Genomic DNA, 13,110 nt, shown 5'->3' with positions numbered 1-13,110 from the left:
CTATTTAGAGTTAGCTATATGAATCTCTTGTCATCATTAAAATATATAAAAATTTATATATTTAGTTAAGTTTAAAATACTTAAAAGTTTTATTTATAGTTACTATTAAAATTTTTTAGTCTTCCTTTATATCCTTTTTATCACTAATATTAATCATTAATCTTTTATAACTATAATATTCATAGTCTCTAAACATAATAATAATAATAATAATAATAATAATAATAATAATAATAATAATAATAATAATAATAATAATAATAATAATAATAATAATATTGTGAAATACCAAAGGTTACACTATACTGGGAGTTATAATAATAATCAAACCAGTTATTATTTGGATCAAGTCAAATTTTTCTAAGAACAATATCCGCGTAAAATCGATTTTTCTTGAGAAAGTCAATCTTGCAATCTTCCCAGTCAATTTACATATGAGCGAGTCAACAATTAATTTAGAGCTTCAAAATAATAAGAACAGCATGCAATCATGCATCCATCAAACATGTTTCACATCTCTTGTATTCTTTCCTTCCAACTTAGAGCTCCACGAAACTACATGAACCGATCACACATCCATCCAGCAAATCAAATGCATGAACACACCGTAGAGAAGCACACTTACCTTTATGCCAACAATTATTTAGTTTGCATATTAGATTTTGATCTGCAACATATATCAACCCAAAGATCTTATCCTTCTGGTCTTCTTATACTTGATTACAAATAGTCGAAACAAAAAAAGTATCAGTGGAGAACATCGTAACATCCTTTCACATCAACCGAGCGACGAGCCCAGTAACATCCTGCAACATCGTTTCGCTGTTCGACAGATCTGTGCAAACCTGACTGCATCTGCAAATCCACATTAGCCAAAGAATTATTACATTACAGTTTGAGTCTTATACATTCTCATTGATCCACCAAGTTAATTCGAAGACCGAACATTAATTACCCGGTTTGCGACGAAGGGTCACACTCTGGAAGTTGGAAGAAATCTTCTATTCGAGGAGGCTCATCGGCACTGTGGCTGCCACCACTTAGCCATGAGAGCGAGAGCAAATTCTCTGCACCAACTTCTTCCAGCTGACATCAAGAAGCAAAAACCTAATCCATTAACTTGGTTGTGCTAACATGAATTGAAATGATGAGGTGGGCAACTTAGATCGACATGACGATGACGATCTTAAGCATTAGCCGAAAACAATTGCCATCAGGCATATTGCTTCTCTACCTTCGTTCTTAAAATGTTGTTAGATTCCTGCAACATCTGTTCCTACACATAGGTAACTTCTGATCGGATCAAAAACATCCATATTGATCATGGAAATTAGAATGAAACTACTAGGCGGAGTAAATTTACCTTATATTTGAGATCGGTTAGCTGATCAATAATTACTTGGGTCTGTAAGCATGTACAAAAGCATCAATATCACACATAACATGAGATTAATTTCCTCTATGTTTGACATAATCACATCACTGTCACCAGCAAACACAATGATTTCTTTCAAGAAATGTTAGGATCCAAGCTTTAATATCATAGGCATTGCATGATGTCGTAATGTGCAGCTTAAACTTTCATGGTCAACAATAACTCCTAATTCTGCAATCTTTCATTGTTTGTGTTACAGTGCAAGTCTAGCGGTATCCTATTATGCATGATGATGAAGTCAAAATGTAATTGTCACGCAAGCAATGCGATTATGGATCGAACACAGTATCTATTCTCGATAAGCACCTTTGTCGATCTGATGTGCCTTAGGGACGTCTCGATTTGATTCTCGAGTTGGTCGAGCTCCTTAATGTTTAGGGCATCTAAATCTTGACCAAGAAAGTTTCTGCAATGACATGAACAACGCATCAGTCACTACCGAACACTTCTCAACGTATCAATTGCAGAAATGGCGACTACGGTATGAACTTATACTGCAGTAAACAACAGAGAACCTTCATCAAAGTACAGCCTCAAACACTACCTCTGAGACCGTTGTAGATAGTCGACTCGTGTTTTCATCTTCAGGTATTCCTGGTAAGTATTCTGCTTTCGGTCGAAACATACAAGCGTTGTCAGGATCGAGTCAAGCAAAATCAAAGATCACACACCACATGAGGATACATACTTGGAAGAACATGGCAAATCCATGATATTTCTTATGAAACTAAGTATGAGTTTTGTATACTCAAATCGACACGCATATTTCTACAAAGAAGCACAATGTAGAACATGACATGATTATTGATTGTATAACATCCCCAAGAACATGAAAATAGAGCCCTATGAAGTTTCATGAGCAGATCTTGCAGTATGTTTCACCAAACACAGTTAGCAGATGTCATACCAAGAAATGGATACAGAAGGGATGAAGATAAACCTGTGATGGAGATAGTCACCTGTGTGTCATTCGATGAAACCATGGCTTCTGATGCATTATAGCTGCACCTTCGGTACTTTTCGATTGTTTTAAGCAGGCTGTGTGAAGGAGAAAACATGTGTTCATATAACCTAGCAAAATTGGCAGGTAAAGAAATACTAATCATAATTTACTGGATGTAGTCTCCCAATTATATCCAAGTCATGACTAAGAATGAATTAGCAAAGGTAAAATGGTTTGACTAAGCATATCAAATTGATGTTATAGAAGATCATTAAAGATAACTTCTCCCAAAGACACCATGAGAACAGAAGCTTACAACTCCAAGTGGTAATACTTTCTAACAAAGTGAGGTGGAATTCTGTTCTTTTGGTCATATTCTATTTCACCTGATCATGGAAAGGGAACTCATGAATTGAGAGTTGAGCATACCATTTGACCTGAAGATAAAGATAGTGGCTGTTGGTAACTTAAGTGTCAAGATAGACTAGTATTATTGCCAGTAACATATTAAATAAATCATTTGGCATAGATCATATATGTCTCAACTGAGACCACTTGGTGTAGCAGTAGTAAGAAGATTGGTTTAAATTCATGTTGCCACTGAAGGAATGGAAAGATCAACAGTCTGATAGAAGAGAGAAAAAAGTTTCATATATTTAGCAGGTTCAGTGGTTTGATGATTTTTAAGTTTTTCAGGTAAGTGTTATTTTATTTTATTTTATTTTTCAGATGTTCAAAAAAGTCTGGCATTCATATCTCAAAAGCCATACTATGGCTGTACATATGTAAAAAAGATTCTTCTGTGTTCTTCAAGATTCCCAGTTGGTGCTTCATACATAAGTAGTGATTCAATGGCATCCACCACTCCATCAAATGGAAATATATATATAAATATGAATTAACTTAAATTAAAGCTAATGTCTTCTCTGTTTTAAGTCCTTTATATCTTATCTGACTCTCTGAATCAATTCCTTTTCATTCCATTAATTATCACTGAAATGAATTGAGGCTATTCTCTTCCTGCAAAACAAACAAAAAACAAAAGAAGAAGAAATTAAGGCTATTATCCTCCTTTTCTCAACCTGAATCAAGAGTTCTATAGTATTTTTGGAATTGATGATTGCTGCTAATAATTTTCTACATGATTAGTGTCTCATACATGGATTTTTGGTGACAGGAGACTCATCAGAAACTGTATGATGTGCCTATAATTCTTGCTGATACAACCAGCTATCAGAAACAAAGGGTAAAGAACTGATGGGAACAGGCCAAGGATATTAAGTTCCAATAAATATGCAGTAGTGATGAGAGATCTGTTGACCAATAATAGAGAATCCCCATCAGATCCTTCAAAGGACAAGAAGCACATCAAATACCCAACCTATTCTCGCAAAAAATAAAAGAGAAAGCAGACAAGAAAACCTAGGAAACTGAAATGGAACAGGGCCTCCTGAGATCTACAGATAAAGATAAGCAGCAACACCCAGGTAACCTACTCAACAAAGGAGGTCGTACATGAAGTTTCATCTCATCACCCAGGAGCATGAGATGGTGTAAGACTGAGTCGTGTGTTGGCAGCAAGAAGAGGGGAAATAAAGCTGAAAGTTCAGCAGACAGAAGAAAGAGTCGATATACGAGTTGTTCTCATGACACCTGGCGCTGCTGCAGAACTCGAACAGCCTGCCGCGGCTGGAGAAGACGATGAGCGCGACCTCGGCGTCGCACAGGATGGACAGCTCGTAGGCCTTCTTGAGCAGCCCGCTCCTCCGCTTCGAGAACGTCACCTGCCTGTTGATCTTGTTCTCGATCCTCCTCAGCTCGACCCTCCCTCTCCCCATGGTGTATGTGATCTCTCCTCTTCCCACTCTTTCCACGTCTCCTGATGGTTCTTGTGTGCGCTGCCACTACCTGCTCCTATAGCTTGCTTGCGATTCATTGTGATAAGAAGCATGTTTCTTTCTTGCTTTCCTTCTTTCGCTTTCGGATGATTCCACCTGCAATAATTCTGGTAGGGCGTGCACGTCCGAGAACAAGGCGGACACCTGTCGAGCATGGAGAGGGCGTCATGCATGAGATGGCCGCTGGATTTGCAGGGCCGTTCGATGGAATGATGGGGCAGTATATTAGGGTTTCGTGAGCTCGACACGTATGAGGAATCAGACTTTGTGAGAACAAGTTAAGGTATGAGGAATCCCTCTTCTCGGATAGCTCCTTACCATGTCACTTCTTCGGGGAGTTCATTTATCTGATCTACGAGATCGAAATGACCGGTGAGCATATAGCTTCTGCCTAAAGCAACTGTTCTCTTGTTTCCGTAGGCACTGCGTATGAACAACACGGATGGCTTCATGCATCCCTACGTACGTCACTCCAGAGTTCTTACTGAGCTGAAGCACTTACCGACCACCGTCCTCGGCGTTTCCTTCCGCCCTCCAATCTACCAAGAGGAGTGACGGTAATGATGGCTTCTTGGCTTTGCATGTACAAGTCACAGACGAAGCCGAGGCGAACCCCTCCCTCTTCTTTTACCTCCTTTTGCTTCGTCGCAAGGACGAAGAGTACAGTGACGCAAAGGGCGAGGCATCATGGACCGTGGACGCGTTACGTCTTCCCATTGGCTGCTGAACATGGGTCCCACAGTTGATCTACCGAGTGCTACTTCTGACCCATACTGATAATTCATGCGTTTAGAAGAGGAGCGACGAAGACTTATAACATTCAATCATGATGCTGCTATTTAGGCTTTCGATCTCTGAAAGAAGATTCTCACCCTTTCCCTCTTGCTTAGCTCGTCTTCATCCTCAGTTATCTTAATCGGTGAGTTTGATTAATATTACAAAGTCATGGCTTTAAGGACTTGATCGTTTGAGCTGTTGAGCGGTCGGACTCGACTTCGATGGACTTGAAGGTGGAACAGAGGAGGTTGTCGATAGGACAAAGGAGTTGCCAATGGCAAGCTTCTAAGGTTAGGTCGGAGCCTCAAATGTTTTCTCTTTTGAGGCCTATGATATGCCAACTTCTTCTCGAATCATTTGAAGGTTGAACCAAGAAACACGAAGAATTCGGATCAGGAAGCACATACTGATAAGCATCTCAAGACGAGCCAAGGGAGTTGGAATCCGATACCAATGGTCGTAAATTGCTATACCATCAGCATGAGCGGCAGCAAGTTGCCTTGTTATTCCATCACTCCGCCGCAACCCTCTTTCTATCTGTTCCGATTGAGATGAAGATAAAACTACTATATGCTGTTGCAGCTTCTGATTCGTGTCCTCCACCACCACCATGATTCGTATTGCTTCCACGTCTCGACGGCAGTGGCATCAGAATGCGCTGCTAGAACTCATGCTTTCTGAGGATTGCAGACAGCAAGATGAGGTTAGGAATGAGCATACTCCGAGGAACTGCTGCCCTATGCATGAGAGCTGGCAAATCTAATCTCATGTATGAAGAAGATAAAGAGTTCGGGCGGTGGTTTCTAAAGTACTGTTCTGGAGATTAAGACATAATAATAGTGACAATTATATGTCTATTTTCTACAAGTATATAATTGCAAGAAAATCTTAATATATATTTGTTATAATTGGGTCCAAGGAGTTGAAATAGGTTTGTCAAAAAATGATATTGTGAATATTTTGTGTGTGTGTGTGAGAGAGAGAGAGAGAGAGAGAGAGGGAGTTGTATACATGGGTGATGGGGATCACTTGCCATTACCATGCTTAGAGAGAGAGAGAGAGAGCGAGTTGTATACATGGGTGATGGGGAACACTTGCCATTACCATACTTAGAGAGAGAGAGAGAGATAGAGAGTTTTGTAGACATGGGTGATGGGGATCACTTGCCATTACCATGCTTTGAGGAGGAATCAGTGACTGCTGTAGTTGATGTGACTAGTCCTCAGTTCTTGACGAGAGCAAAAGAAGGCCGCCCTCTCTGACCACTAAAAAAAGTCTTACACTTTGGTACCGTCAACTCTTCTTTTGACCCACTTTTAAAAGATACACTCCCTTCCCTTCTTTTTTGTCCTCCTCCCTTGCACCATGCAACGTAGACCGTAAGAGAAGATATATTTTATTTTGGGTCCAGACGATGTTACGATCGATGTTATATCACATTATAGTCATATCAGTAAGAAAAGTATCCTCATGCACCGAGCCATAATCTATACTAAGGCATTGCTCGCTACGTCCTGTCCCGAAAAGTTTGGGATGACATCGTATGGTATCGTTACGTGTATCCTGAGACGACGGCCACACGAAGGTACTATCTCACCTCTCAAGGATTGGTCATCATACCAAACCCAAGTATGACTGACCCTCGTACAGTAGTATAAAAACCACGGGTCGGCATCCGGCCCAGGGGAGAAAAAAAGAATAGATCAACACACTGCTGACTTGCTCATCGGAAGGGCCACAGTTGGCAACCACCCGACAGAGGTCATTCTTGCAGGAAAGTAGCCACCCTCGAGCCACAAGCGTTCCAACCTTAGAGTCGTCGACCAGCGTCCAGACTACGAGCCACTAACCGGCGTCCGGATCAAGAGACGCTGGTCAACACCCCGGCGCCAACACCCCATCATAAGGGCTTGACCGACCTCGACAACCAGCTCAGCCGACCAAAGACTCCCGACATTGACTCGTGGACCGGGCCGTGCTGACTCATCAGCCATGACACATCAGTTCAACAATATTTTTGGTGCTAGAAGGAGGGTCATGTCGTAGGAGCATCCTGCAGGAGCTCACCCCAAGGAGAACCACTGATCGATCACCCCTTTGTCGGGCTCGAAGATCAGCCTCTCCCCGTCCTCAGAGATGGGGGGATCCCAGCCTCAACGCCAGATCGCTACTCGCCAGATCGCTACTGGCGCCTGTTTAACGACCCAAGTTTGTCGCCCCCCGGACTTACCAAGGGACTCTCGGCCGTGTCGCCCGAGGTGTTCCTCATCCTGACCAAGCAAGTACAGGCAATGGCGGGGATGATGCAGACGATCGTCCCACTCATTCCCCAGATCATGCAGCTAGCGGCTCTCCCGATCGACCTGACATGGCAAAGGCCGAGCAAGGAGCAGGTCAGGATGGGAGAAGCACGAGAGCAGACGATGGACCCAAGAGGTCTACTCGAGCAGAGCATACCCGCACCCTGCCGAATCACTCCACCCCGCTCCAAGCCTGACACCATATCCTCCGACTCGACGGATGACTCGTTCAGGATCCAGCTATCCTGGGTCAACCAATGCTTGGACGAGTTCCAGCGTGAGTTCCAAAAGTTGCAGGGTGAGTCGGGCAAAGGTAGCTCGGGCGAATCCCCCTTTACTCAGGAAATATAGGACAAGCCTATACCCCTCAACTTCAGGCTGCTGGCGTTGGAGATGTACGACGACGGCTCGGATCCCATAGAGCACGTTGCCACATTTCGGGCTCAGATGGCCCTCTATGGCACCTCTGATGCCCTGATGTGTTGGGCATTCCCAACCACCTTCAGGGGATCGGCACGAGCATGGTTCGACCAGCTGCGCCCCGTCCTCGGTCTCATCTTTCGACCAACTCGCAAGAGAGTTCGAGTAGAATTTCCTCGCCAACGTACGACCTAGGCCTTCCATGGCCACCTTGCTCGCTTTGTCCTAGTGTGAAGACGGGTCACTCTCTCAGTTTGTGGCACGCTTCACCACTGAAATCCGGGGATTCCCGGATGCTCATCCCTCTTTAATCATGCATTCATTTCTAATGGGTTTGAAGCCTTCAAGGTTCTTCTGGTCGTTGATCGAGAAGCCGCCATCAATCATTCCCGAGATGCTCCAACGCGTCAACTAGTTCATCGCTGCCAAAGTTTTGGTGGCAGGAAAGTGCATGGATAGAAAAAGGCCATGGGCAGAACAATCCCGAGGAATGACCCCAGCAGCCCCGGTGCAACCCCGCCGAAGGCCCGACCGACAAGAGATGCTACTCCCAAGGTCCTCGCCTCTCCCTCTAAACACATCTCATATCGAGATCTTCCTCCAAATCAGGGAGAAGGGCCTCTTGCGATAGCCCAACCCCATGAAAGCTACTCACAAAGACCGGTCCAAATATTGTAGGTTTCACCGAGACTACGACCATGACACGGAAGACTATCGCGACCTCTAGAATCAAATCGAGGACTTGATCCGAATAGGTCACCTCGGGCGCTATCTCAAGGAACCCTAGGAAGCAACTCCATACCCAAGAGGACCCGTCGAAAGACAGATCGACGTCATCTCCGAAGGACCGACAGTTGGCGGCAGCAGCTCAATGGCAAGGAAGGCCTATGCCCGGAGCCCAATCGAGAAACATCCCCGACTCGAGCTCGAGCTTGAAATCACTTTCGGAGCCGAAGAGGTCTAGCGCTCCCATCACATGGACCCTACATGTGGACGACTCGGCCACTGCCGAAGCGGCCGGGGTCGAACTCATCCTCAAGGGCTCATCTAGAGAAACCTATGAGAGATCGCTCCGATTACAATTCTGGGCCACCAATAATGAGGTCGAGTACAAGGCGCTACTTCATGGCCTGCCCCTCGCTCTGGAGATGCATATGAGCAATCTTGAAGTCTTCAGTGACTCCCAACTGGTGATGGGACACATCAATGGGAGCTACAAAGCTCGGGACCCAACAATGGCGTTATACCTGACAAAAGCAAAACAGCTTGCCCATCGCTTCAACCGTCTCTCGGTCACTAGAGTACCTCGGGCGCAGAACACATAGGCCGACGTGTTGGCCAGATCGGCCTCCGCTCGTAGCCTAGCGGCAACCTCGGCAACTGAATCCGTAACGGCGCTGATAATACCAACTCACGAGGTCACCGAAACAGAGGACTTGCCAAACTAGATGGAAGAGATCCTTCGCTTCAAGAAGGATGGGACGAAGCCCGACGACCTGATAGTCGAAAGACGATTGAGGTGAACCCAAGCCTGGAATTGCATGGTCGGTGGAAAGCTATACCACGGGGCTTTCTCTCAACCTCTCTTGCGCTGCCTCGCGCTATTAGAAGCTGAAATGGTCCTCACCGAACTCCACGAGAGGATTTGTGGGGAGTACATCGGGGGACGAACCTTAGCCTTCAAGACTCTCAGACAGGGGTACTACTGGACGACCATGCGCCAAGATGTCATATCATATGTGCAGTGGTGGCAACAATGTCAAAGGCATGCTCGATTGTGACCCCAGCCGGCGGTTCCTCTTATCCCAATGGAGGCAACCTAGCCCTTCGCCCAATGGGGACTTAATCTCATTAGACCTTTTCCTTCAGCTTCGGGACAACGACGCTTCCTTATAGTAGGGGTCGACTACTTCACGAAATGGGTTGAAGCCGAACCCTTAGCCTCCATCACTGAGAAACAAGTTCAAAGCTTCACATGGAAGAACATTATTACCCGGTTCGGGATCCCAAGGGCTATCGTCACCAACAACGGAGCTCAATTCAACAACACTAAGTTCAAGGCCTATTGTCAGTCATATGGGATAAAATTGAACTTCAGCTCGGTCGCGCACCCCCAAACTAATGGCCAGACCGAAGTAATAAATCAGGCGATTCTAGAGGTCCTCAAGAAGATGGTCTCGGGCGCGTATGGAGCCTGGGTGGATGAGCTTCCTAACGTCCTATGGGCAATGCAAACAACTCCCAAAACTGCCTCGGGGGAGTCTCCATTCAGCCTGGCGTTCTGGACCGAAGTAATCCTCCCACCTGAAATGGTGTTCCCGACCTTATGTACCACCAACTACAAACGAGAAGACTCCGAGGAGGGCCTATGAGCAAACCTAGATCTCCTTGAAGAAAGAAGAGCCAAGGCACACCTATGTACCTTGGCATACAAAAAGGCTACAGCTCGGATGTACAATTGCAAAGTTCGTCCACGACCGATCAAGGTCAGGGACCTCGTCCTTCGAAAGGCGGAGGTGAGTGACCTGACCCGAGCGAGAGGAAAACTCACACCAAACTGGGAGGGCCCCTATCGGGTCTACGACATGGTTTGAGAAGGGACCTATCGACTCGAGACTATGGAAGGAAACCCTCTGCCAAGGACATGGAATGCGGTAAATTTAAAGAAGTTCTACCCGTAAAGGACACAGGTCAAGGTGCCAAAAAGACACATGTTATTGAGAAGCATACACATTCGCAATCAGGAAAGGCAAGAAGGCAGGATTCTGAAACAATAGTTTTTCATTGATTAAAAGAAATATACATTATGGTCAGGCGATACAGTTTCAAAATTCGACCTGACCAAAGCAAAAGAAAAAAAAGATACAACCCTTAGTTCAGAGGAGTCTTGGGCCCGTCATCGAAGGGAATGTTTACCGACATGTCAACGTTCTGATCCTTCGGCTGGTTAGCAAAAGGATCCGACTCCAGTTCCAAGTCCAGGTACCTCGCTCAAAAACGAGCGTAAGCCACCCGATACCCGAACTCGTATGTCACCCGCCCTGACCTCACCAGGCCACGCTCAAACCTAGCAGATGACTTATACTCAACAATCGCCCCCTTGATCTTCTCGGGCAACACCAGTCGCTCCTCCTTCAGGACCTCTTCGGCAACCCAAGCCGAAGACCTGGCGAACTAGACGTCGTGGGAGAGGGTCAGCAACTCATCATCCAGCATCCGAATGTGGGACCAGCTTTCCTCCAGCTCGGCCTTCAAGCGATTCACCTCTTTGTCTAGAGCCGAAGCGCGCTGTTCGGCTGCAGCCACAACCTCCGGGCCAGATCTGCTCCTCAGCTCCAGGTTCTCCAAGCGAAGAGCGACATAGACGTCCGATTGACGTTTGATCACCCGCCCGGCATCGAGGACCCGGTCGATCAGCGCCATGGTGTAGTGCTGACCCTGCACAAATATCGACATTAGGACCCACGCAAAGAAGGAAGAATCGAATGAGGAAAGGGCACCACCACTTACCTAGACAAATGACTTAGTCGCTCGATCCGCCAGCGCCTCCAAGGAGGAGCAATAAAGCTCCTTGGCCATGGCCGGGTGAAGCGCCCCCCGGATGAACTCCTGGGCAGTTGGCCCGTCAACCCAGATTCGATTGTTGACCGTAAGAGTCACCCATTGAGAGGCATAGGGAGTCCCCTGCTCCCCTGCAAGAAGATCAGCCATACTCAAGACTTGGTACCACTCGCCTTCGGCTTGAGAATGGATGCGACACAGGTCTAACATCGACTTTGGACGCACCAGTGGCCTCTTTAAGGGGTCATTGCCGGACGATTCGGCCACCCCCTTTCCTCTCACGCTCCCCGAGCCCTCGCCTTGGGGAGCAGCCTCGGACAACTCTGGGGCGGCACTCTCGCGAGCAGCCAAGCCCGCATACGTCTTCCGCATCGTAGTTTTCACCTTCTTTTGAGGGCAACCTACCTTTGAAGACCCCGACGTCCTTTTTGGTGTGCCCTTCTACAAGGCACCCCTAGCTCCAGAACCCTGGCCACCCCCAGACGGTGGTGCGGCAGCTAATAACATGCTAATAACAGCCTGGTCGGACCCCCAGACGGTGTGCCCTTCTTCACCAACTGGAGGTCCACCATCTCTGCAAGCAAAAGCCTAGTCGGTCAGCTAGCTTGAGACGAGCAGACGATCCATAACATGCTAATAACCATACCCCCAGCGGCTGGGCTCAGTCCCGCCTCGACCAGCCACTCCTCGATCATCTCTCTAATTGCTTGAGAAGAGGACAAGATGCCTCTTAGCCAATTCACATCCGCTGTTTCTCCGGCAGAAAGCAATGAGGGGGTGTTGTCGATGGTTTGGGAAGTCCATCCAGTACTAAAACCCCACCCCCGACTACAACTGACAAAACAGAGGCGACTCTTCCAACCTTTGTTGTTGGAAGGAGCGCCGCTGATCTCAAAACTGCTACGGGCAATCAGGTAATACCCGCCTCGCCCCTTACATAGACGGATGCAGGCCAGGGAGAGGGACCTAGTTGACTTGATCCCGGCTCCCCGACACTCCCCAAGAAAAGCCACCAGAGAGTGCCAAGAGTTCGGCGCCATCTGGGACAATGATATGCCCTACTTACGGAGGCACTCCTTGATAACGGGATGCAATGAGAACCATAGTCCCGCCTCGAGGGCCCCCACGGTCAGCCCAAACCCGTTAGGAAACTGATCGTACGATCGCTGACCAGGCCGAGGAGCGTGAACACCATAGCACTTTGAGATGCGATAGCGATCCCAAAGTACCCTCAAAAGTTCCTCGGTCACCACCGAGTCTACATCATACCACGACTTGAGGGTTTCAAGCATAGTAGAACTCCCTGTGACCTCTGAAGGCATGCCATCCGAGGATAGATTGACAACTTTAGCCCGCAGGCCCCCAGAAGAAGAAGACGAAGAAGAGGAAGATGAGGAAGAAGAAGACAAAGAGGAAGACGAAGACATCCTGACCTCAAGGTTGGAAGGAAGGAGCTGGGGCGCAGGATGAAGGACTGAGCAAAAATGATGACAACTATTCTAGAAGAAGCTTATAAAGAGCAGGCTAATCCACCGCGAGACGACGATTGGGCTTCCCGAGGAGAGAGATGGTCGCAGCATTTAAAACCCATCATAACTCCTCGGATTCTCCAGATTCGTCGGTCTCGGAGCTCTCGCCAGAGGCGCCTTGTCACCCGAAATCTCTCGCTAGAAGCCATTCGTAACAAGAAGTTTCCCGCCAGGCCCTGCGTCGCTCCACCAGGCATGCCATGTGGCATGGTGGCACCCAGGCAAACCCCAACGCACCGCCCAATGA

The 13,110-nt window shown here is 46.8% G+C and overlaps 1 protein-coding gene across 4 annotated transcripts; it reads right to left on the bottom strand.

The window, feature by feature from the left end:
- Positions 1–679: 679 nt before the first annotated feature.
- Positions 680–4,306, bottom strand: LOC135631436 (MADS-box protein EJ2-like). 4 transcript variants are annotated; one of them, XM_065139110.1, is made up of 8 exons: positions 4,032–4,306; positions 2,395–2,473; positions 1,980–2,041; positions 1,742–1,841; positions 1,364–1,405; positions 1,235–1,276; positions 956–1,086; positions 680–855 (listed from the first exon to the last, which is right to left on the bottom strand). In XM_065139110.1, the coding sequence occupies exons 1-8, from the start codon at positions 4,214–4,216 to the stop codon at positions 774–776; spliced, it is 723 nt and encodes a 240-aa protein (XP_064995182.1). In that variant the 5' UTR covers positions 4,217–4,306; the 3' UTR covers positions 680–773. The 4 variants fall into 4 exon arrangements, with proteins under 4 accessions (XP_064995182.1, XP_064995183.1, XP_064995184.1 ...); XM_065139111.1 differs by having other exon boundaries at positions 1,235–1,270; XM_065139112.1 differs by lacking the exon at positions 1,235–1,276.
- Between the last annotated feature and the right edge of the window lie 8,804 nt (positions 4,307–13,110).

Source organism: Musa acuminata, chromosome BXJ3-2 (genome assembly GCF_036884655.1).
Source record: "Musa acuminata AAA Group cultivar baxijiao chromosome BXJ3-2, Cavendish_Baxijiao_AAA, whole genome shotgun sequence".
Taxonomy (NCBI): Eukaryota; Viridiplantae; Streptophyta; class Magnoliopsida; order Zingiberales; family Musaceae; genus Musa; species Musa acuminata.
Note: the sequence above shows the minus strand (reverse complement) of the source record. Positions and strands in the feature narration are given on the sequence as shown.